Source organism: Scyliorhinus torazame, chromosome 21, assembly GCF_047496885.1.
Source record: "Scyliorhinus torazame isolate Kashiwa2021f chromosome 21, sScyTor2.1, whole genome shotgun sequence".
NCBI lineage: Eukaryota > Metazoa > Chordata > Chondrichthyes > Carcharhiniformes > Scyliorhinidae > Scyliorhinus > Scyliorhinus torazame.
The window spans coordinates 86,679,677-86,705,928 of NC_092727.1; the positions used below are offsets into that span (position 1 = coordinate 86,679,677).

At 48.8% G+C, this 26,252-nt stretch overlaps 1 protein-coding gene across 4 annotated transcripts in view; it reads right to left on the reverse strand.

Moving 5' to 3' along the window:
- Positions 1–996: 996 nt before the first annotated feature.
- Positions 997–26,252, reverse strand: part of LOC140398388 (rho GTPase-activating protein 27-like) — a 394,188-nt gene continuing 368,932 nt past the window's right edge. For all 4 annotated transcript variants that reach the window (XM_072487020.1, XM_072487021.1, XM_072487023.1 and 1 more), the window contains 3 exons: positions 25,620–25,754; positions 18,184–18,289; positions 997–7,848 (listed from right to left, as the gene is read on the reverse strand). In XM_072487020.1, coding sequence (XP_072343121.1) covers positions 7,650–7,848; positions 18,184–18,289; positions 25,620–25,754 — 440 coding nt within the window. In that variant the 3' untranslated portion in view covers positions 997–7,649. The remainder of the gene's footprint in view (positions 7,849–18,183; positions 18,290–25,619; positions 25,755–26,252) is intronic.

Sequence of the window (26,252 nt, forward strand, 5' to 3'; positions counted from 1 at the left end):
GCCGTCAATACGGCTTTGATGGGGGCGGAGCCTCGCGAAAACGGCGCCACCCTAGATTTTGTTGCAAACAGGGCTTCTCCAGCCGATCGCCGAACGTGATTTCGGTGTCAGAGACTGGAGAATGCCGACCCTGAGGTTTCAACACAAATCACAACTGGACTTTCCTGCCAAAGTTATTTCATTCAGTTGCCTCTGATCTGATTAAAACAGTGGTGTGATGTCAGGATCTAAGCCAGGTTACAGGTGAAACGTTTGGCATTAGCCTCAGTGCCCTGGGTTAGGGAAGTAGACCAGGCTATTCCGTGTCAATGTCATTTTGAGGCACGTATGTTTGTGTGGGTATTGGGACAAAGGTGGATTCAAGTTCATGCGGTTCCCAATCCTCAACATAGTTGTAGTGCACACAAACATTTAATGGTTTTATGTGTAGGACCTCACACTTGGGTGAGGTAATAAAAGCTGCCCAATACCCTGTCAGCTTGAATTTAGTCCATATCACTCTTATTTCTAAGGCAGAAGGTTGTGTGTTCAACTCTCGCTCCAGAGCCGTTAGCACAATTCAGCGGAACACTCCCATGGCAGACTGAGGAAGTGCAGCATTGCCAGAGGTGCTGTCTCCCAAGTGAGACGTTAAACTGAGGCTCCCATCTGCTTTCTCAGGATGACAAAAAAGTTCCCATAGTCATAACTTGATGAAAAAGTAGGGTAGCTACCATGTTCTGACCAATATTTATCCCTCACCGAGCATCAAAAGATTATCTTATTGTAATCTCATTGTGGTTTGTGGGGGTTTGCAGTGCCCAAATTGCCTGTTACATTGCTTTCATTATAACAGTAGTTCAAAAGTAGTTAATGGATTTTAAAGCATTTTGGGATATTCTGAGGAGGTGAAAGGTGCTACTTAAATGCAAGTACTCCTCCCCCCCCACCCCCAAACAATCTGGTGAGACAAAAACAATTAATTAGCGTTCAAACAAATTTGAAAATTTTCCAAAGTTTTACAATATATCCATTTATTACAGAAAAATGTTCATGTACACATTTTGCCGACATGTGCAATAAAGCTCCAATAATTCCATCATTCATTAAATCATCTTGCACGTAACAGCAGTGACACGCCAGAGGGGTAACTGGCAGGATAGATAAAGGTGAGGCGAAGCTACAATTCCTGAACAGAATCTTACTTAAATATATACAAGCACTCGTATTTATACAAAGAAAGGTTTCAGTGCACTATACATAGGGGGAGTCATAAATTAAGAGGGCGAGGTGACATCTCGTTTCACAAGCAGGAAAGTCAAGCTTAGCATGTGAGTGACTTGACAACGAGCTTCATGGGGGAGGGGAGGGTCACGAAGCAGAAAGTAAAGGAATTTGCTGAGGGGGAGACTGAAGGCACAATAATCAAATGATAGACTTGTCTGCGGAGCTGAGGAGTTGGGAGGGAGGTAGGAAAGGTGGAGTGGTTTTAAAAGGTATCCCGGTGGAGTGAGGTGCAGTGACTGAGGAACATCCCAGTCTGTTAGTGGCGGGAAGAGGACAGTATTCCAAGTCAAAGAAACGGAGTGTTTTGGCTGGAGAGGTTTCCCCTTACAGATTAGATGAGGCTGATGGGCGGGGGACTGGTCGGGGGTGGGGGGTTTGTGGTGAATGGAATCTTGCGATCAATCGAGGACAGCAAATAGAGACTGTTTGGGACATGAATCCCTGAGGTAAAGATGGCGTGATGAGGGCTGTAGAAATAGAGGGTTGAGGGAGGGGTGTAAATTGACAATTTTACAGAGGTGAAAGGGTGCGACTTTCGACCCGAGGTGAAATGGAAGTTCAGCTCAGGGTCAGCGGATACTGGCCTTGTACATTATGCGGGTGGATATCCAATTGTATAAGAGTCCCCTCCAATGGCAATCATATAAAGGGAGCCAATGGTCATGTGGCCCACTATTTTCCAATATATCCTACCAACTGGATGGGGCTACTTAGCCCAGTTGACTGGATGGCTAATCTGTGGTGCAGAATAATACCAATGGCATGGATTCAATTCCCATTCCAGCTCAGACAAACTTGGCACCTGCCTCTTTGCACTTCCCCTGAGAGTGGAAGGCAATGGCAGATCAACACTGACAAAAATGTCAGTACAATGGCTCAAGGTGAAGCATCAGCAAATAATGAGCCGAGGACATGCCTCTGGGCAGAGTACACATACCGTGACTGCTGACTTGTCTAGTATATACAAAACCAGCCATAAAAGTAGCATAGGAGCATCCAATTGTACATTTTCCCAATTTCCATTCTCCTGTGGTAGGGATCCATCAATCAAGGAAACCGTTGTGCGAATGTAGGCAAGGTTAGTGAACTGGGGATGTATTTTTCAACTGAATCCTACCAATGTCCTCGCCTTCATATTCAAATGAGCAGGGGGTCAATGGACACCGATCTGGAGTAGGAATCACAGTTGATATTTGCTCCCCCTTCCCCGGCCCAGAGGAACTCAGTCCAATTACAATGTGTGTAGCACATTGTGCATGAGACTGCGGGTTGGACGTGGGTCCTGCTGGCCTGCAACAGCTGATCTTTGCACAAGGGCCTTCAGGAAACATTAGAAGCATCATCATAGAAATTTCCCTTGGCTAACAGTAGATATTTATCACATCGGTATTTTCATGCTGGACTTTAAATTCAATATACTAAGACAACGGGATTTCAAGCTTTGAATTTCTCCAAGCAACCAGCACTATAGTTGAAGGTTAAAAGGTTTAACACCAATGCTCCCTTTAAGAGCTGGGGTTGCCGATACCTATTGCATTTGAGGCAAGAGCCAGTTTCAGAACAAACCCCATAGAATTACTAATTTCTTAAAATAACAAACCCAGAACCTTAGTTTGGTTTTACCTGAAGTGGTTTTAAATATCACACATAACTTTTGAATCATTTTTTTAAGCTATTTCCAATTTCCCCCCGAAAGTTACGTTCTCAAAGGTAACAAGACAGACACGCATCAAATAAACGCAATTGTGCATTCAAAGTAATCTGCAGATTAATGGAACCGTATCTTTGAATTTTATGGGACTTGGGAGTAGGTTTGATCACAAGAAAATGTATGGCTTCTGGGTTTGCTGCATTAAATGGATTGCTTAGCAACCGCCTTGCCTCAATGGCGGCTTCAAAACAGCTCCTTCTTAACCCAGACTGGTTTTTGCAAAAATTGTGTGTGCAAGTTTAGCACCCTGGCTTAACAACTCCATTAAAACGCCAAGCGCAAGAAATTACTGCCCAATTAAGGTGTTAAACAGTGTGTGCAAAATAGTGCAGGAAGCAAGTTAAAGTTACAATCATACAATACATTACATTGTGGGTAAGGCCCCTTTTAAAAAAATTAAGAGCTTGAATTTTCTGATGGGTTTTATTACACTGGTAAGAACTTTTTCATTTTAAGTGGAGTAATCTTATCCAGACTGCCCATTTTATTTTTTTTTAAGTAATTTTTTGAGAAGTGCTCTGTTTCACGAGTCTTCAATCTTTTCACTTCCTTGCATCCTAAGCTATGCTTAGTCATTTGCTTACTGCTCTCCAGGCAATCCAATCATTATCTCGCACAGAAAGCAGGATATTCTGCAGGCATACTATGTTGTCTAAGGCCTCGGTTATCTTGCCCTTCCAGATGAACAGAAGTGGTTTTGAAAGGGTTAAGGATGAAAGGGGCAGCAGAACTTAAGAGTCGGGGTGAAGTTTTCACTTTGAATCCTACTAGAGCGATTGTTGCCAAAACTGATCCTGCAGCTAGTCTCACACTGTGTGGAGTTCATTTAAGTATAATAAACACGCCCACCTCAATTCAGTCAAATTAACTGCTTCAAATCAATGAGGAAGACTGACAACTTTGAATAAGTACAGTTCATACAGCTCCAGTGTTTGTGAGCTCAATGACCCCTGTTTGGAGATTCTTCAATTAGGGGGCATAGTGTAAAGATTAAGGCTAGACCATTCAGGGGAGATTTTAGGAAGTACTTCTTCACTCAAACAACAGTTGAAGCTAGAACAGATGTTAAATTTAAATCCAAGATAAATTTTTGTTAAGCAAAGATATTAAGAAACATGGGCCAAAGGGATATGGAGTTAGGCCACAGATCAGCCATGATCTCATTGAATGGTGGGACAGGCTCGATGGGCTGAATGGCCTACTCCTGTTGTTATGTTCATATGCTTCTTGGATCAGCAGATTCAGTATTGTGTTATACAGGAACTGCACTGATGCTGTAGCGTCTTAGGTAACTGAAACCTTAAGGTGTGGGCAAAGAGAATTGGGTGGAAACCTGTTCGGAGATATCTGATATAAAGCTTGCAGCGTACATATTATGAATGTGTGCTCGGTGTCATCCTGCAGACGCCTATCAGCAATGTGCATCATTACTTTGCACATAATAGAATATATTTTCACCCAATTAATTTAAATTTAAATTGAGGGTGGTGTCATGCTAACTCCTGGTCTTCTTCCAAAATGCATGGTTCTGTGCTATGAGCACCTCTTCAAAACAGCTGCTCTCACAAGACGTCTCAGAGAACCAAATGCAACCAGGCAGTCAGGAGATTAAATATGGGTCAGGAGGTGATATTTGGGTAGAGGTTATATTTGGGGTCAGGAGTTGTCAAAAGGATACTTTAAGATCAATTAGATTTGTTAAGATTACAGTGTCAGATCAATGTTGTGATCAATTTCGACTTCTCTCCTCTGAGGTTTAGTTGGCAATGCGCTCCGGACACTGGCTGAGAGAGACAGGATGACAATAGCCGTCTCCATTGACTGTGAATGTTGCTCTGCAGAGAACTGAATGGTGGTGATGGAGGTGGACCTTGGCGGGTGGGTCAGGTAGATCCCCAAAGTGTTTTCCCCACATCTGTCAGTTTTTCCCTTTAACCCCTCTATGCGAATCATATGAACGCATTGCAATTCAAAAAGAGCAGTGGCTCACTCTGTCAGCACGACAAAGACATAGTAGCATAGTTAAATTCCATTGAAACAGAAAATGCTGGATAAACTCAGCAGGTCTGGCAGCATCTGCGGAGAGAGAATCAGATTTAACATTTCAAGTCCAATATGATTCTTTGGCACTGTTAGCTGCTAGAGGGGGGTAGAAGGTGGGGAGGGAGCAGTGCGGGGAGTGGGTGGTGAGGGGGGTTCGTGCTCATTTTGAGAAGGGGGTTGCGTAGATTGGTTTATTGCCCTTTTAGTTGTTTGTATTTTTGTATAAAATGACAAGACCTTAATAAAAATATTTTTCTTAAAAAACGATTCTTTGGAATTGAACCACAAGTCTAAGGAGCAGAATTAGGCCACTTAGCCTATCAAGTCTGCACTGCAATATGGACTTGAAATGCTAATTGTTTCTCTGTTCACAGATGCTGCCAGACCTGCTGGGTTTATCCACCACTTTGTGTCTTTATTTCAGATCTCCAGTATCCACAGTGTTTTGCTTTTATTTATAAGCTCTGACACTGAATCACACGATTGGGGATGCCAGATCCCTGCTTTTGTTCTCAAACACTCACTACAGGTTATACCTGTATACATGTTACATTTGCCCACAATGTGTCACACCTCTACGACAACTGTTTCCAATGGTAAATCAAAGGCCTTAACCATAACTGCAGAGAGTCGTAGAATCTTGCACCAACGAAAAAGGCCATTCCGCCCATTAGGCTCATACTGCCTTTTTGAAAGAGCTATACAATTAACCTCACCACCTTGTCTTTCCCTAATTTTAGCACTTTTGAGTATAAAAACATATACATATATATATATATATATATAAATTCACTTTTAAAAATTACTACCGAGTCTGATTCCACCACCTCCAGATCACAACTCACTGCATTAAAAACTATTGCTCACTTCTTACCTGCTTCTTTTGATAATGATCTGAAATCCTTGTCCTCTGGTTACTGATCCTCATGTTCTGCATCAGAACTCTCAAATATGTACACACTCTATCACATCACTGCAGAATGCTCTGCATTTCTTTTTGTGCTTGTTTCCTTTGCCGAATGCTCTCAACCTTCTCCATATTGTCTCCTCGTGTTCATCCTAATTGTTCTGCTTCTTTCTGTGACTTTTCTGAGATTGTCTATGGTCACTTTCTCTACCAAATGACCTTCTGGATGATTCACAGACCTTGAGGCTGAATCCCACAACAATACTGACTTCAGGTCATATCACCACCCACATCCAGGTCTGTTCTACGCTATAGGAAGTCAAGGCAAAGTACCCTCAGATTGCCTGGTTGGTGCGTGAGGCTCTTAATCAGGAAAGCAATATCAGCTCTAATCAGCAACCTTAATGTCGGAAGATTAATACTTCCTTTCCAATTGGCATTATTTCAAATGGGCTACCATTGAGACGATCCCATGGAATTTAGAAAGATTAGATTGTGCTGTCTGCTACTCCAACCTAATTTTTTTCCAAGAGCTTGGAAATCTGGAATTCCTTACCTCCTCACCATTCCACTTCCGACAGGGTGTAAGTTTAAATCCTAAATTTGAAATCATCGGACAATGGCCACATAATTTACCCCATTCTCCCTCTTACTCTTCTCAACGTTATTGGTATTCTGCATAATGGGCCCTTTACCAAAGTTTTCCAGTTGGAAAAAATAAATACCTTGATGGCCAACTGATCAGGGAACATCAAGAATTAAATGATAAAGAAAACACACATTGGGACAACCATTCATAACTCATTGCAATGCCTGTTCTAACCTCTCTAGTCTCCAACTTCATAGTGCTAACTCCCAATTGAACATTTTTACCCTCAGTAAGAAATGTTCTTGTTTGAGTAACATGCTTTATTTGGTTTGAAGTGCTGGAGTGGAATATACCATTACCTTGCTGCAGGAATTGAGCTCAATTCTAACAGTGCAATCCCTTGCTTACTTGGCTGTCTGATTCACCAGCCCAGGAAAATAATTTCCGCTGCTACTTTCTTCCACAGGTTTTAGCTGCCCATCTGTGATATAATCTACAGCGTTACGTTTACCCCACTTCAATGTTTTTTTTCCTTAAAAATTAAATAAGATACCAATAAATAGAAATAGCTAAACATGAACGATCCTTGGGGATTGGACCTTGCTCTTATTACTGATGTCAGATCGCATGTAAAAATGTCTCATACAGCAGAGAGGGAAGCACACTTTAAAGTGCTATGTGCTGATTCATCGCAAAATACTCCTGGTGAACAGAATTCCAAGGGCCACCATGAACGTAAAGTCGGCCCTGCAAAAATTGCTTCCAGGAGGAAGTTGAAATAAACTTGGCACCTCTTCATGGATCCAGATACAAGGACCGCCAAATATTTTTTAAAAATAGGCATGGCAGCAAAGCGGTATTGTCCAGCGGAAGGAGAGGCTCACTCATACAGGGTCCAATGCACTGTTCACCAAGAATACGACCCACTTTGAACGCTTCTTCTCCAATAGTCTTGAAGTTGAGTCAGATCATGTTCTGAAGAACAGCCTTCCTTCTTTTTACAAAAGGCCATGTCTGGCAAGGTCCAATGTGTGCAGATACCTCTAGCGCCTCATTACTCTATGTAAGCACACACGCACACACACACACACACACCAGTCACTGTGTGAGGCTGGACTGCCCCACGGTGTCGCTCATCTAATAACTGCCAATTCCTGGCTATCGTTGAAAAGCTGCTGGTACTGGTTAAGGATGAACTCGACAATCTGATTCTGGTAGACCATATGGACCGCGATGTTTCCTGTCTCTGTCTCAGGTTTCAGGAGGGTTGGACCAAACACGATTGCCATACTCTGAGAGCTCATCCGATTCTGGTTGCGACATTCTATCACACTGGAAGAGAGTGAAGGAGATTAATACAACTTTGAAAGCTACGCTTCATTTTATGGCTTTATTGTTCGATCCTAAAATACACCCAAATTAAAGCGCTTAGATTCGCAATGAACCAACCCCAAGAATAACCACTTCAATAAACTATTCTATTGTGTTCCTTGGCCAGTCCTTATCGAGCTGTTCATGAATCCATGCTACCAGAAGGACAAAAAAAAGTTAAGAGAATGCTGTCATTGGCATCAAAGTTCTTTCCTTCAGCTTCTTTGTGGTGAACAGTTGCATACGCGGTGGCTCCCACCAGGGTACCTAGTTTTCAGCCCTTTTCACCCAGTTTATGGGTGATGTTTGGTGGGGAATTTGAGTAGTTCAAATGGGATAAGGTCCCCACATAAAATATAACACAAGGCAGTAGTCGGGCGAAGAAGCGGCATCGGACTCAAAAGTCCCTTGAGCCTCGCTGGTGGAGAAAATGGCGGAGTATCCTGCTGCGACTGGCTTCTCCATGGACTATCAAGATGGTGGAAAGCTTCTTGGCGGATGAATTCAAAAGTCAGTGGCAGGTGGTCTCAGAGGACCTTGAGAACGCAATGGAAGGAGCTCTGGCCCCCATCTGCACTGCCTAGGTGAAGACGGATTGGAAGGTGGAGGAGCATGGCGCGGTGATATAAAGGGTGGAGGTGGCACTCTCGGACCAGAGTGACTGATTGTTTCCCTGGAGGTGGCGATGGCTGAAAGACATAAAGACCTGGAGGCAAAGGTGGACGATCTGGAAAACTGCTCCAGACAACGAAATTTAAGAATCGTTGAGTTGCCGGAAGGCCTAGAGGGCCCAAATCCTACGGACTATATGTCCAAGATGTTTGGGAAGGTAGTGGGGGAGGGGGACTGCCATCCCCTCCTGAATTGGACTGGGCCAATCAGTTGATAAATCGAAGCCCAATCTGGGGAATCACCAAGGGTGATCATCATTAGATTTCACAGGTACCAAGACAAGGAACAGGTCACGAGGTGGGCGAAGGACCATCAAGACTCTAGATGGGAGGGCCACGCCATCAGCATATATCAGCACATGAGGGGAGCTGGCTAGGAGGTTTGTGGCATTCAACAAGGCCAAGGCCGCATTGTACAAAAGTAATGTGCGATTCGGTGTGGTGCCCGGCCTGTCTTCGAGTGACTTTTTAAAGAGAGAGACTATTAGTTTGATGCACTAGATGAAGCGGATGAGTTTGTAAAGAAACATGGACTGGGGGCGAACTAATATGTGAATTGTTAGGGGCATTTGTACTTGTATTTATTGTGGGATATTTATATTGTAGGTGAGAGGATGCAGTATTTGTTGTGGGACATTTGTATTGTAGGTGAGAGAATGCAGTTATGGAGAATTGTTGGGGGGTTTCTGGGCAAGTTTGGAGTTTGTATTGGGATTGTTTGTGGGATGCGTGTTGGTTTTCTTTATCCCTGCTATCATTTTATATTAAAATTAGATGTGGACGGGGGGTTATTTGTCAGTATGATTATTTTTCTGGTTTCACCCTGTGCGGGGGTCACCTTGCTAGCTGTAAAGTCGGTTAACAGGAGCAGAGGAGTGGGGGGATATCTGAAGCTCAATACATTAGGGTTTTTCTTTTAGGTAATGAGTTTAAGATTTTTGTTCTCGTTTTGTTTGGGGTTGGGGGTGGGGGAGGATAGGGGCCTTTGTTCTCCTTTTGGCTGTTTGCTTGTTTATTGTGTTGTGGTGTGGTTGGGAGGTGGGGTGGGGAGAGGGGTGAACTGCTGATGGTGACGGGTAATTTGTCTTTGTTCTCGTCTTATGGGGGCTTTGGTGGCCATCTTGGGTGGGCATGGTATCACCGAGATGCAGCTGGATTAGCCCACATGGTGGGTATGGCTGACTCTGGGGCGGGGGAGTGGTGGTCTGAACGGCTCCCTGTTCGGTTGACAACTTGGAATGTAAGGGGGCTAAATGGCCCAGTAGAAAGGTCACGGGTCTTTGCACACCTGAGAAGTTTGAAGGCTGATGTAGTATTTTTACACAAGACTCGTTTGCATATCAAGGACCAAACAAGGTTACCAAACAGCTGGGTGGGGGCAGGTATACTATTCGGGTTTCGATGGTAGGGCCTGGGAGCTGCAGTGTTGATTAACAAGAGGGTATCTTTTTCATCTGCTAAAATATTGCCGTCCCCAGGCAGGTCGTTGGCGAGCACGTTGGTGGTATTGGTACAGGCGTATGCACTGAACTGGGGTGATACGGCGTTTATCAATAAGGTGTTGGCTTCCATCCTGTATCTGGATTCACATCAACTAATTCTGGGAAGGACTTCAATTGTGTTTTGGATCCAGGTTAATAGGTCAAGTCCTAAGTCTGAGTCCATCAGGGGTAGCGAACTGGTATTGGTCTTTATGGAACAGATTGGGGGGCAGACCCATGGAGTAAGGAGTTTTCTTTTTTCTCACACGTCCATTGGGAATACTCCTGGTCAACTTCTTTTTGGTGGGTAGGTCTCATCTTTCTGGGGTGAAGGGGGCGGGATACTCAACGATCATTATCTTGGATCACGCTCCACATTTTGTGGATCTGATGTTGGAGCCGGGCCCCGCTCAGCGACCCCCGTGGAGATTGAACACAGCGTTGCTCGCGGACAAGGGATTCTGTGAGCGTATATCCTCTACCACTGGGGAGTACATTGAGTTCCAAAGGAATAAGGCGGTTTTGCCTTCCACACTCTGAAGCTCTGAAGGTGGTTGTTAGGGGTTAATATCTTATAAGGCGCATGGGATACATCTGGAAGGGTAGAGAGGCAGAGGCCGGTGGATTACGTTCTCGAGGTGGACCACCAGTACTGATTGCGCCGGCACCGGAGTTTTTGGTAATTGGGAAGAAACTGCAGATGGATTTTTAGCTGCTCCCGATGGGAAAAGCGGTGAACCAGCTGCGATTCTCAAACGGGAGCTTCTACGAATATGTGGAGAAGGCCAGTTGTCTTTTGGCGCACCAGCTGAGGCGGCAGACTGCCTCCCGGTAGACAGTGTAAAAGGGATTCGCGTGGCGGGTTGGTTTCCGCCCAGGGAAGGTTATTACAGCATTTGAGGCCTTTTACCGAGAGTTATACAAGTCAGAGCCTCTAGAGGAAAGACAGTTAATGATGCAGTTTTTGGATGGGTTGTCCTTCCTGGTGGTGAAGCAGCGGAGAAGAGAAGAGATGGAGGCAATGATGAGTCGGGAGGGGATTATAAAGTGTATCGGATTAAAGCTCAGAGTCCGAATGGGTTCCCTATCGAACTTTATTAAAGGTTCGCGGGTCAGTTGATCCCACTGGTGCTGGATATGTTCAATGATTCTTTGGCTTGTGGGGTGTTGCTGGCCATGTTGGCGCAGGCATAGATTTCCCTGATCCTGAAGAAGGATATGAATCCTACGAGTGTGGGTCATCCTGACCCATTTTGTTGTTGAATGGTGATGCTAAGTTGTTGGCGAAGGTGTTGCCAATGCGTTTGGAGCCCTGCCTTCTGGGAGTGATATTGGAGGAGCAGACTGGTTTTGTTAAGGGCGGGCAGTTGTCGGCCAACATATGGAGATTGTTAAAAGTCGTTCTGTCCCACTCCCCAATGATTATTTCAATGGACGCTGAAAAAGCGTTTGATAAGGTTGCGTGGGGGTACCTTTTTGAAATTTATTAACTCTTGCGAGGTTTTTCGCCTGGAGCGAAGGTCGATTTTGTTCTCTCCCGGGATTCAACTATCACGTCCCAATTCCAAATCAGGTGCAACAAGATTGTTGAACTGTACCCTACATTCATGTACAACCTGGAAACATGCATTAGGACCCCCAGTTTTAGGTTGAGAACAATTAGGCAAAATATAGCACCTTTACCGTAACCCCAACTGAGATCCAATAAATCGACAAAGACTGAGGGTTAATCTACGGCCAGTTCACGCCTGAATGATTGCATTTTCCTTCTTTATTTCAATCTAATGTTTTTCTTTGGCATATCTTCACCCACTTGTTTTTCTCCTTTGGGGAATAATGGGAAGTCCCCTTGAGGAATAGTGGGAGGTCTCCTTGGGGAATAGTGGGAGGTATTGGTAGGATTCTTGGGTTGATTGCACGTTCCTTCTGCAGCCAACAAATCCTGGCACGGGATTGGAACTCAGAGCTTCTGGCCCAGAGGTAGGGACACACTACCGCTGCGACTCAAGTACTCCAACCAAGTGATAGCCTCTGCACCCTCAGTATACCTTCTCGGGCACACTCTTTTCCATCACCCTGAATCTCTTCATAAGGTTATGCTTCCGTCGACACAGCTTACAATGCTTCCCATCTTTGTTTTTATTTGGTTTGAGACTTGTTTTAAATCTAAACATGGAAGTCCTAAATGAAGAAAGAGTGAATAGTTGACTACCCAACTCAGAACTTTGCAAGGCACCACTTGTCATGTTTGGTCCTGGAAGACTTCCGGGTGCGGCGATGTGGAGCTAAGCCGCACGAGTCGGCAGCTCCCGCTACCACGGACTTTCGGGCTCGCTAAAGGAGCCCCAACGGAACTTTTTTCGACAAAAACCCGTGGGGAAGGGAAGGGAAGGTCCTCCTCCAACGCCTATGAAACAGACCCGAAGTGCAACGGCCAGAAAAGTGGCACTGGAGCAACGGGAGAAGCAGGGTAAAAAAAACAAAATGGCGGCGGCCAGGTACAAAGGGGAGCTGCAGGAGTTCATCAAGCGCTGCTTCGAAGAGCAGTGCGAGGAGATGCGCAAGGAGATGTTGGCGCCTATGCTTTCGGCAATTGAAGGACTCGGGATCACCCAGAAGGCCCACGAGGTTAAGATCCAGGAGGTAGAGAAAAGGTCAGCCAGAACGAGGACGAGCTCTTGGGCCTGGCGGTGAGAGTGGAGCAGCACGAGGCGCTACACAAGAGGTGGGCGGGAAGACTCGAAGACCTGGAGAACAGGTCGAGGAGAAAGATACTGCGGATCCTGGGTCTCCCTGAAGGAGTGGAGGGGGCTGATGCCGGGGCATACGTGAGCACGATGCTTGGGGTGATGATGGGTGCGGAGGCCCCTTCGAGGTCGCTGGAGTTGGACGGGGCACACCGGGTGCTGGCGAGGAAGCCCCAAGCAAATGAGCCGCCAAGGGCGATGGTGGTGAGGTTTCACCGGTTCACCGGTTCATGCAGAGATCCGAACATACCCGGACTGGAGCACGGAGGTGGCAAAGCGGAGAGCGGGTTTCAACCAGGCCAAAGCGGTGTTGCACCGGAAAGGAGTGAAATTCGGAATGCTGCAGCCAGCGCGACTGTGGGTCACATACAAGGACCAACACTATTACTTTGAAACGCCTGAAGAGGCGTGGACCTTTATACAAACCGAAAAGTTGGACTCTAATTGAGGGTTTGTGAGGGTGGGGGGGATGTTTGAGGTTTGATGTGTGATGGTTGTTGTATATAGGGGGTCAATCACGCGCAGGAAATGTTATATGGGCTGGGGGAGAGAGACAAGGCCACGACAGCTGTGCCAGAAGGGGCGGAGTGGGCTGTGGAAAGCGCGGGGTTTTTCCTGCGCGCGGGAAGAAAGGCGGGAAGGGGAACGAAGGAACGCAAATTGATTGGGAGACTCCCACACGGGGAGGTCAATGGGACGGTGGGGGAAGCCGGGGTCAGCAGGTGTCAGCTGACTTACGGGAGTGACATGGGGGGAGCAAAAAAGCTAGACAGGGGTCTAGCGGGGGGGAAAAAGGGTTGCTGCTGCATTGGCCGAAAAGGAACGGGACACAGAGGAGGTGGTCGAGACGGGGGCCCCCGTCTGGGGGACTGGAGGGTGAGAGAGGCGTGGACACGGGACTGGCCCAGAAAAGGAGATGGCTAGTCGGCTGGGGGGGGGCCCTCCAATCCGGCTGACAACGTGGAACGTGAGGGGGCTGAATGGGCCGGTGAAGAGGGCTCGAGTGTTCGCGCACTTAAAGGGACTGAAGGCGGACGTGGTCATGCTCCAAGAGACTCACCTGAAGGTGGCGGACCAGGTCAGGTTAAGAAAGGGATGGGTAGGACAGGTATTCCACTCGGGACTGGACGTGAAGAATAGAGGGGTGGCAATATTAGTGGGAAAGCGGGTGTCATTTGAGGCCAAGACTATTGAGGTGGACAATAGAGGGCGATATATAATGGTGAGCGGTAGGCTGCAAGGGACGTGGGTGGTGTTGGTAAACGTATACGCCCCGAACTGGGATGATGCAGGACTCATGAAGCGCATGTTGGGGCACATTCCAGACCTGGAGAAAGGAGGCCTGATAATGGGAGGGGACTTCAATACAGTGTTGGATCCAGCACTGGACCGCTCCAAATCAAGGACTGGAAAGAGGCCGGCAGCGACCAAGGTACTTAGGGGGTTTATGGATCAGATGGGGGGAGTGGACCCATGGCGGTTTGCAAGGCCGCAGGCCAGGGAATTTTCTTTCTTTTCCCATGTACACAAAGCTTACTCCCGGATAGATTTTTTTGTTCTGGGCAGAGCGCTCATCCCGAGGGTGGAGGGGACGGAGTATTCGGCCATAGCCGTTTCGGACCATGCCCCGCACTGGGTGGAACTGGAGCTGGGAGCGGAGAGGGACCACCGCCCGCTGTGGCGGCTGGATGTGGGACTGCTGGCGGATGAGGTGGTGTGTGGGAAGGTGTATCGAAAGGTACTTGGAGGCCAACGACAACGGGGAGGTGGTATGGGAGGCGTTGGAGGCGGTGGTCAGGGGTGAGCTAATCTCCATTAGAGCTCATAGGGAGAAGACAGAGGGCATGGAAAGGGAGAGGTTAGTGGGGGAGATTTTGAGAGTGGACAGGAGATACGCAGAGGCCCCAGAGGAAAGATTACTTGTGGAAAGACGACGGCTCCAGACGGAGTTTGACCTGTTGACCACAGGGAAGGCGGAGACACAGTGGAGGAAAGCATAGGGGGCGACCTTCGGGTATGGGGAAAAGGCTAGTCGGATGCTGGCACACCAGCTCCGTAAAAGGATGGCTGCGAGGTAAACAGGGGGAGTCAAAGATGGAAGGGGAGCCACGGTTCGGATTACGACGAAAATAAACGAGGTATTTAAGGCCGTCTATGAAGAGCTGTACAGATCCCAGCCCCCAGCGGGGGAATAGGGTATAAGACGATTCCTAGACCAACTGAGATTCCCGAGGGTGGAGGAGCAAGAGGTGGCTGGTTTGGGGGCATCAATTGGGTTGGAGGAGCTGAGCAAGGGTTTGGGGAGCATGCAGGCGGAGAAGGCCCCAGGACCGGACAGGTTCCCGGTGGAGTTCTACAGGAAGTACGTAGACCTGTTGGCCCTGCTACTAGTGAGGACCTTTAATGAGGCAAGAGAGGAGGGGACCCTACCTCCGACAATGTCGGAAGCGACAATTTCTTTGATCCTAAAGCGGGACAAGGACCCACTGCAATGTGGATCGTACAGGCCGATCTCGCTCCTTAATGTGGATGCAAAGTTGCTGGCAAAAGTGCTGGCCACGAGGATCAAGGACGGTGTCCCGGGGGTGATTCACGAGGACCAGACAGGATTTGTAAAGGGTAGGCAACTAAACACCAATGTGCGGCGGCTCTTAAACGTGATAATGATGCCATCGGTGGAGGGAGAGGCGGAGATAGTGGCAGCTTATGGACGCGGAGAAGGCCTTTGACCGAGTAGAGTGGGAGTACCTCTGGGAGGTGCTGCATAGGTTTGGGTTCGGGGGAGGGTTTATCAGTTGGGTTAAGCTCCTTTACAGAGCCCTCATGGCGAGTGTAGTGACGAACCGGCGGAGGTCGGAGTACTTTCGACTGTACCGAGGGACGAGGCAGGGGTGCCCCCTGTCACCCCTGATGTTCGCATTGGCGATCGAACCATTGGCCATGTCATTGAGGGAGTCTAATAAATGGAGGGGGGTGGTCCGAGGGGGAGAAGAGCATCAGGTGTCGCTATATGCGGATGACCTGTTGCTGTACGTGGCGGATCCAATGGAGGGGATGGTGGAGGTCATGCAAACTCTGAGGGAGTTTGGGGAGTTTTCGGGCTATAAGCTCAACGTAGGGAAGAGTGAGCTCTTTGTATTACAGGCGGGGGACCAAGTAGAGAGATAGGGGACCTACCGCTGAGGAGGGCGGAGGGGAGCTTTCGGTATCTGGGGATCCAGATAGCTAGGAGTTGGGGGTCCCTACATAAACTGAATTTGACGAGGTTGGTGGACCAAATGGAGGAGGATTTTAAAAGATGGGCCATGTTACCGCTCTCGCTGGCGGGTAGAGTGCAGTCGTTCAAAATGGTGGTCCTTCCGAGGTTTTTGTTCGTGTTTAAGTTCCCTCCCATCGTGATCACTAAGGCCTTTTTTAAGAGAGTAGGTAGGAGTATTATGGGGTTTGTGTGGGCGAATAAGACCCCGAGGGCAAGTTCGTCTTGAGAGGGTCTGCGCAGGGGTTCTACAGGCGGTGGCAACCGTTCCTAGACTATCTCGCGGAGCGTTAGAGGAAGATCGGTCAGCAGCAGCAACCTTGGGGGGGGGGGGGGGGGTGGGGGAACGTCCTGGGAGGGGGGATGGGGGGGGTGGGGAACAGCCTGGGAGGGTGGATGATCAAGTGATAACATGAAGCGTTGGGGAAACTGGCACGTATGGGAGAGAGCCAGTGTACAAAGACACATAAATATATCATTTTGCCATGTATATATCTTGCTCTGCGCGATTTCTCGTTATTTTGTTACGGGGGGGGGGGGGGTGGGACCTATTGTTTGTAAGGGAGACAAATTGTGTTAAAAAACTTTAATAAATATATTTATTTTAAAAAAATGTTTGGTCCTGGAATTCATTTCATGGTTTGTTGACTGAAATAAAAACTCATCTGAATAATCAAGATAAGATTGGAAAAGTGGATGAATGAAACAGTTTGTTTTTCACAGAGTCCCTATAGTGCAGAAGGAGGCCATTCGGCCCAATGAGTCTGTACCAACCCTCTGAAAGAGCACCCAACTTTGGCCCACTCCCCTATCCCATCTTCATAACCCCTATCCCCACCTCACCTGAACATCCTTGACACTGAGGGGCAATTTAGCATGCCCAATCCACCTAACCTGCACATCTTTGGATTGTCGGAGGAAACCAGAGCTCCCGAAGGAAACCCACGCAAACACGGGGGGAACGTGCAAACTCCACACGGACAGTTATCCAAGGCCGGAATGAAACCCGGGTCCCTGGTGCTGTGGGTAAATGTGTATGAAATCATTAATAGCTCTAGTTGGATGCTGCGCTGGGCCAGATTTTCCGGCCCTTCTGCTGGCAGCATCTTCCGGTTCCGCCGACGGTAACCCCCCGACCAGCCCACACGGCGGGTTCCCCAGTAGCAGGACGGGCGGGCCATGCAAAATACCCTAGACATTGGCGGGTCCAGAAGATCCCACTGGTAGCCAATGGCGAGCCGCCTCTGCCGCCAAAAAAACATGCCATGCGGGGAGGGGGGGGGGGGGGGCGTTGGAATTCCCGCCCAAAGTCATTTTATGTCTACCAGTTTTTATTGAAAGAAGATGTTCTCAAAACGATGAAGGAGATGGAGAAAATTGACCAAGAGAATGATCTCCACTTATGGATGCTTCCAAAACTTAAAAGGACATCATTTAGAAGTTAGGAATAAATAAAAGGTGCAGCTGTTTGACATAATGGGCAGGATTTTCCAGTCCTTCCTACGGGCGAGATCTTTCAGTCCTGCCAAAGTCAACCCACTGTTACTGGCTGCCCAGCAGCAGGATAAGCAAACCATGCAAATTGACACTGGCTTCGGTTGGACCAGAAGGTGGCCTCTGCCGTGGGAAAATCTGCCAAAATCTATCACCAGTCCCACTGTGGTGGGACCTGATGTAGGAGATTCGGTGGCACAGCCCAGAGTCCGTTAACATTTGGCAGCAATGGACGATCTCATGGAGAATCAGGGCTGGCCATTCCACCTATAGAATGAGTTAAAAACGATGGTAAAAACATTTTGAATGGGTTTGAGCAACAAACGAATATGTTTCCGGAGAGAATTGGACTGGAGGGATCTGGGGAGTAGATGTGTTTAAAACAACTGCTTTGGGCTTGTCAGTTCAAATGGCTCTTTCTGCTCTAAATCTTCATATTGCTTTACGGTGTCAACAACCATCAGGGTCCATATCCAAGAGACATCTGACTTGTTGCAAATATGTTAAACTGTTATGCTAGCAAATACAATTAACCATCACAAAAGATTTGAGGAGCTAAAGGAACTGGTAAATAGCTTAACTTCACTCTCATTGCTTTTTACGGTTTCATATGATGCACTTTATCTGGAGTGAAAGCAGGTACTCACTTGCACAGGTGTCTGAAGAGAACTTGCATAGTATCATGGTTGGATATCGGGAGTGAGTGGATTAAGTCTTTTACATATGACAATCGCTGACCAGGATCTCCCAATTCTGTTTTTAAAAAAAAGGGAAACATTTTAAAAGGAGTCAGGAACATTCAATCCAGTTTTTCTGAGGAAAAAAAATTGACTTTGTCTCAGATTTTGCCAGTTATGTTTTCTTCTGCCACGACCGTTTAGGGTTGACAAGCACCTTACTTCCAGGCCCGCAAATGTCAATCTGTCAAGGGTTCATCTGAGTGGCAGTTCAACATAAACTCAAGAGATGGCGCATACGGAAACAATGAGACAAAACCAATTACTGCATTTCACAAGAGAACCACCTTTGACATTTAATTCAGTTTATGGATGGTTATCACCAAAGGAATACAAGTTGCTGGATTTTACACCCCTTTCTCCACCTCAATGAACATGTTCCATAAAATAAGACAGGTGCCCAGCTAACTGCGTTCTTGCCCATTCCTGACCCCCTTCCCCGTTAAACAATAGGCAGGAGGGCACCAAAATTGGTAACCCATCCACCATTTCAAAAAAATAACTATAAGTCAATTGAGCTTGTTACCAGGATAATGCCAAGCTGCCCATACCGTAATGCAGTTAGTATGTGTAGGTGGGCAGGGGTGGGCACACTTTAAAAAAAAAAATACATTTATTAAAGTTTTTATTAAACACAATTTTTCTCCCTTACAAACAATAACCCTCGCCCCACCGCCCCCGGTAACAAAATAATGAGAAATCGCACAGAGCAAGGTATATACATGGCAAAAATGATATATTTACATGTCTTTGTACACGGGCTCTCTCCCATACGTGCCAGTTTCCCCAACCCTTCATGTTATCACTTGCTCATCCACCCCCCCCAGGTTGCTGCTGCTGCTGACCGATCTTCCTCCAACGCTCCGCGAGATAGTCTAGGAACGGTTGCCACCACCTGTAGAACCCCTGCGCAGACCCTCTCAAGACGAACTTAATCCTCTCCAACTTTATGAACCCAGCCATATCATTTATCCAGGCCTCCACGCTGGGGGGCTTCGCCTCCTTCCACATTAGCAAGATCCTTCGCCGGGCTACTAGGGACGCAAAGGCCAGAATGCCGGCCTCTTTCTCCTCCTGCACTCCCGGCTCGTCCACTACTCCAAATAGTGCTAGCCCCCAGCTTGGCTTGACCCGGACTTTCACCACCTGAGATATTGCTCCCGCCACTCCTCTCCAGAACCCCTCCAGTGCCGGGCATGACCAAAACATTTGGACATGGTTCGCCGGGCTCCCTGAGCACCTTCCACATCTGTCCTCTACCCCAAAGAACCTGCTCAACCTCGCCCCCGTCAGGTGAGCTCCGTGAACCACCTTAAATTGTATCAGGCTGAGCCTGGCACACGAGGAGGAATTAACTCTACTCAGGGCATCCGACCACAGACCTTCCTCGATCTCCTCCCTCCAGCTCCTCCTCCCATTTACCCTTCAACTCTTCTACCAGCGCTTCCCCCTCTTCCTTCAACTCCTGGTGTATTTCCGACACCTTGCCCTTCCCGACCCATGCACCCGAGATCACCCTATCTTGGACTTCTTGTGCCGGGAGCAACGGGAATTCCCTCACCTGTCGCCTCACAAAAGCCCTCACCTGCATATATCTAAAGGCATTTCCCGGGGTTAACTCAAACGTCTCCTCCAGTGCCCCTAGGCTCGCAAACGTTCCGTCAATGAACGGGTCCTCCATTCTTCTGATCCCCGCCCGCTGCCAGCTCTGGAACCCCCCGTCCATCTTCCCCGGGACAAACCGATGGTTACCCCTGATCGGGGACCACACCGATGCTCCCATTGCACCCCTGTGCCGTCTCCACTGGCCCCAGATCCTTAGCGTTGCCGCCACCACCGGGCTCGTGGTATACTTTGTCGGCGAGAGCGGCAGCGGTGCCGTCACCAACGCCCCCAGGCTCATTCCTTTACAGGACGCCATCTCCATCCTCTTCCATGCCGCCCCCTCTCCTTCCATAACCCACTTGCGGATCATCGACACATTTGCTGCCCAGTAGTAGCTCCCCAGGTTTGGCAGCGCCAACCCTCCTCGTTCCCTACTGCGTTCCAGGAACCCTCTCCTTACCCTCGGGGTCTTATTCGCCCACACGAACCCCATAATACTCCTACCTACTCTCTTAAAAAAGGTCTTAAATGATCACGATGGGAAGGCACTGAAACACAAACAAAAACCTCGGAAGGACCACCATTTTGACCGACTGCACTCTCCCCGCCAGCGAGAGCAGTAACATGTCCCATCTTTTAAAATCCTCCTCCATTTGCTCCACCAACCTCGTCAAATTCAGTTTATGTAGGGCCCCCCAACTCCTGGCTATCTGGATCCCCAGATACCGAAAGCTCCCCTCCGCCCTCCTCAGCGGTAGGTCCCCTATCTCTTTCTTGGTCCCCCGCCTGTAATACAAAGAGCTCACTCTTCCCTACATAGAGCTTATAGCGCGAAAACTCCCCAAACTCCCTCAGAGTTTGCATGACCTCTACCATCCCCTCCATTGGATCTGCCATGTACAGCAACAGGTCATCCGCATATAGCGACACCCGATGCTCTTCGCCCCCTCGGACCACCCCCCTCCATTTATTAGACTCCCTCAATGACATGGCCAATGGTTCGATCGCCAATGCGAACAACAGGGGGGACAGGGGGCACCCCTGCCTCGTCCCTCGGTACAATCGAAAGTACTCCGACCTCCGCCGGTTCATCACTACACTTGCTACCGGGGCTCTGTAAAGGGGCTTAACCCAACTGTTAAGCCCTCCCCCAAACCCAAACCTACACAGCACCACCTAGAGGTACTCCCACTCTACTTAATCAAAGGCCTTCTCCGCGTCCATAGCTGCCACTATCTCCCCCTCTCCCTCCACCGATGGCATCATTATCACGTTTAAGAGCCGCCGCACATTGGTGTTTAGCTGCCTACCCTTTACAAATCCTGTCTGGTCCTCGTGAATCACCCCCGGGACACGGTCCTCGATCCTCGTGGCCAGCACTTTTGCCAGCAACTTTGCATCCAGATTAAAGAGCGAGATCGGCCTGTATGATCCACATTGCAGTGGATCCTTGTCCCGCTTTAGGAGCCCTAATGGAGATTAGCTCTCCCCTGACCACCGCCTCCCATACCACCCCTACCCGCACCTCCCCGTTATCGTTGGCCTCCAAGTACCTTTCGATACACCCCCTTACCTTCCCACACACCACCTCGTCCGCCAGTAGTCCCACATCCAGCCGCCACAGCGGGCGTTGGTCCCTCTCCTCTCCCAGCTCCAGTTCCACCCACTGCGGGGCATGGTCCGAAACGGCTATGGCCGAATACTCCGTCCCCTCCACCCTTGGGATGAGCGCCCTGCCCAGAACAAAAAAAATCTATCCGGGAGTAGGCTTTGTGTACATGGGAAAAGAAAGAAAATTCCCTGGCCTACGGCCTTGCAAATCGCCATGGGTCCACTCCCCCCCCCCCCCCCCCATCCGGTCCATAAACCCCCTAAGTACCTTGGCCGCCGCCCGCCTCTTTCCAGTCCTTGATTTGGAGCGGTCCAGTGCTGGATCCAACACTGTATTGAAGTCCCCTCCCATTATCAGGCCTCCTTTCTCCAGGTCCGGAATGCGCCCCAACATGTGCTTCATGAATCCTGCATCATCCCAGTTCGGGGCGTATACGTTTACCAACACCACCCACGTCCCTTGCAGCCTACCTCTCACCTACATATCGCCCTCCATTGTCCACCTCAATAGTCTTGGCCTCAAATGACACCCGCTTTCCCACTAATTTTGCCACCCCTCTATTCTTTGCGCCCAGTCCTGAGTGGAATACCTGTCCGACCCATCCCTTTCTTAACCTGACCTGGTCCGCCACCTTGAGGTGAGTCTCTTGGAGCATGACCACGTCCGCCTTCAGTCCCTTTAAGTGCGCGAACACTCGAGCCCTGTTCACCGGCCCATTCAGCACCCTCACGTTCCACGTTATCAGCCGGATTGAAGGGGCTCTCACCCCTCCCCCTGCCGACAAGCCATCTCCTTTTCTGGACCAGTCCCGTGTCCACGCCTCTCTCACCCTCCAGTCCCCCAGACGGGGGCCCCCGTCTCGACCACCTCCTCTGTGTCCCATTCCTTTACGGCCAGTGCAGCAGCAACCCTTCCCCCCCCCCCCTCCTTCCCCTCCCCCCTGCTAGACCCCCGTCTAGCTTTTTTGCTCCCCCCATGTCACTCCCGTAAGTCAGCTGACACCTGCTTACCCCGGCTTCCCCCGCCGTCCCATTGACCTCCCCGTGTGGGAGTCTCCCAATCCATATGCGTTCCTTCGTTCCCCTTCCCGCCTTTCTTCCCGCGCGCGGGAGAAACCCCGTGCTTTCCACAGCCCACTCCGCCCCCTCTGGCGCAGCTCCGGTCTCTCTCCCCCAGCCCATGTAACATTTCCTGCGCGTGATTGACCCCCTATATACAACAACCATCACACATCAAACCCCAAAACATCCCTCCCACCCTCACAAACCCTCAGTTAGAGTCCAACTTTTCGGTTTGTATAAAGGTCCACGCCTCTTCAGGCGTTTCGAAGGAATAGTGTTGGCCCTTGTATGTGACCCACAGTCGCGCTAGCTGCAGCATTCCGAATTTCACTCCTTTCCAGTACAACGCCGCTTTGGCCCGGTTGAAACCCGCTCTCCGCTTTGCCACCTCAGTGCTCCAGTCCGGGTATATTCGGATCTTTGCACTGTCCCAATTATTGCTCCGCTCCTTCTTGGCCTATTTCAGAACCAACTCTCGGTCCGTGAACCGGTGAAACCTCACCACCATCGCCCTTGGCGGCTCATTTGCCTGGGGCTTCCTCGCCAGCACCCGGTGTGCCCCGTCCAACTCCAGCGACCTCGAAGGGGCCTCCGCGCCCATCATCACCCCAAGCATCGTGCCTGCGTATGCTCTGGCATTAGCCCCCTCCACTCCTTCAGGGAGACCCAGGATCCGCAGATTCTTTCTCCTCGACCTGTTCGCCAGGTCTTCGAGTCTTCCCGCCCACCTCTTGTGTAGCGCCTCGTGCTGCTCCACTCTCACCGCCAGGCCCAAGAGCTCGTCCTCGTTCTGGCTGACTCTTTTCTCTACTCCTGGATCTTAACCTTGTGGGCCTTCTGGGTGATCCCGAGTCCTTCAATTGCCGAAAGCATAGGCGTCAGCATCTCCTTGCGCATTTCCTCGCGCTGCTCTTCGAAGCAGCGCTTGATGAACTCCTCCAGCTCCCCTTTGTCCCTGGCCGCCGCCATTTTGTTTTTTTTACCCTGCTTCTCCCGTTGCTCCAGTGCCACTTTTCTGGCCGTTGCACTTCGGGTCTGTTTCATAGGTGTTGGAGGGGGACCTTCTCTTCCTTTCCCCACGGGTTTTTGTCGAAAAAAGTTCCGTTGGGGCTCCTCTAGTGAGCCCGAAATTCCGTGGTAGCGGGAGCTGCCGACTCGTGCGGCTTAGCTCCGCATCGCCGCACCCGGAAGTGGCACACTTTTTATTAACCAAAATGGCTAAAGGGCGAGAACCAAGAGGGCTACGTCCTTTGGGGGTGACCTGTGCACACTGGGAGCGTCCCCCTACAATCCCATCCCCTCCGCAACTGTGCCTTCCACATGGCCCTCAAAACCCACCGCCCCTTCACTCCTACCATCCCTCCCCAGGCTCCTTGATCACTCCCAGTTCAAAACCCTGAACTTACCTCTTCGTGGAGGTCATGGCCTCCCTATCCGTGGGTCTATTCACAATCCCATCAGTGCCAACTTCTGAATACTGGTGCAGCTGAGACTGCTAGAGTTGCTGGCCGAGCAGTTCCCAAGAGTGGGACCAGCTCCCGCTAATGATGGGAAATCCCACTTTAACATCGCGAATGCTGCTGACAGTGTGTTATTGCTGTGGGGCAGCCTCTTTTGACATTGGTCACTTTGGGACTGACATTTCTTCCGGGGGTGGAGGAGGGGGGGGCTGCAGGCAGTACAACACCCCTCTCCACCCTCGTAAAATTCAGCCCAGTGAGTGGATGAGATTTGCTTATTTTATACAAGGTCATCAGGGTGAAATGCTGGGCTAGGTTTTCCAGTCTCGCCAGCCACAGCAATCATCCTGGGCGGGACGGAAAATTTGATGGAACCATTTAAAGGTCTGTTGACCGCTGGCTCTGCGACAATGAAGGACAGAAATGGCAGGATGAGGGAACCATGGATGACAGGGGAAATTGTGAGACGAGACAAAAAGAAAAAAGAAGCATACACAAGGTCTAGGCAACTAAAAACAGACAAAGTTTCTGAAGAATATAGGGGAAGCAGGAACAAACTCAAACGGGAAGTTAGGAGGGCTTAAAGAGGCAATGAAATGTTATTGGCAAGCAGGGTCAAGGAAAATCACACGTCCTTATATACATATATAAGGAGCAAGAGGGTAGCTAGGGAAAGAGTAGGCCCACTCAAGGACAAAGGAGGGAAGTAATGCGTGGAGTCAGAGGAACTGGGCGAGAGCCTTAATGAGGACTTTGAATCGGTATTCACCAAGGAGAGGGACATGATGGATGTTGAGGTTAGGGATGGGTGTGTGAATACTCTAGGACATGTCAGCATCATGAAAGAGGAAGTGTTGGATATCTTTAAACTCATTAAGGTAAACAAGTCTCCTAGGCCGGATGGGAAATATCCCAGGTCACTGTGGGAGACAAGAGAGAAAATAGCTGGGGCCCTAACTGCCATCTTTTCATCATCTTTGACCACAGGTGAGGTTCCAGAGGACTGGAGAATAGCCAAAGTTGGCCCTGTGTTTAAGAAGGGAAGTAGGGATAACCCAGGTAATAATAGGCCGGTGAACCTGACGTCAGTGGTGGGGAGGCTGTTGGAGAAGGAACAGGATTTATTCACATTTGAAAGCAAATGGACTTGTTAGTGATCGGCATCATGGTTTTGTTCGATCCCGGCCCCGGGTCACTGACCATGTGGAGTTTGTACATTCTTCCTGTGTCTGCGTGGTTCTCACCTCACAACACAAAGATGTGCAGGGTAGGTGGATTGGCCACGCTAAATTGCCCCTTAAGTGGAAAAAATTAATTGGGTACTCTAAATTTATGATTTTTAAAAAATAATGCAATCTTTGCAGGTTTGGGTTGCTGGTGGGTTTTGTGGAGTAAGATTCTGTAATCTCGCTCCCAACTTTGGCACCATCCTGTTTTAAATATATATTATATATATATATATATAAACATATAAACATCAACTGGTCATGGGAAATGTCACAGGCTACTTATCAATTTTAACATATCCATCAGCTGTTCATAAAAGCAGCAACTGGGAGCTAAAAAGGACAGTCTTACTCCGAATATAAACATTCCAATTTTACTTACTCATTGAGGAAATGAAGCTTTCAAAATGGCTGAATGGAAAAAGTGGCTCAGACAGCTCCCGGAAGAAGAGTTTCAGGGCCCCAGTGATAACGTGGACATCATCCCATGGGCCGTCCTCCAAGTTCACATTTTCATCTGTCCAGAGAGGCAAAGTAGAAGGAAGGAATGAACAAATTAAGTTTCAACAGAGCCACCGCTGAGAAACTCTCAGCCTTCTCAACCTTATCAATAGGATTTTTCAATCCTCATTTGTTGCTGTTTACTAAGGATATGCAGCCCAGGGAGTTCCTATGTTCAAATCCTGCATGGCGCTGAGTCACCCCTAAGCTGGTTGATCTCAGCAATTCTGCCATTCTAGTTGGAAGAAATGTAAAGTTTCCTTTCTCAATTGTTATCTGGTATTAAACATCTTCCATTGGTGCACGCCATTGCGGGTCAGAAAACGCACCAGAGACCGACCGGTCAGAACCACTTTTGCATACCATTAATAGAATGCGGATGAAGGTCCAGCCCCACCATACCAGATTCTCCACAATGCCGGCTGGAATACACGCCGGCGTGAAAAACATTTGGAACAATTTGGCGTGCAGATGTCGGGACTCATCTGAAGAAGGCTTGGGGCTGCCTCCGGAG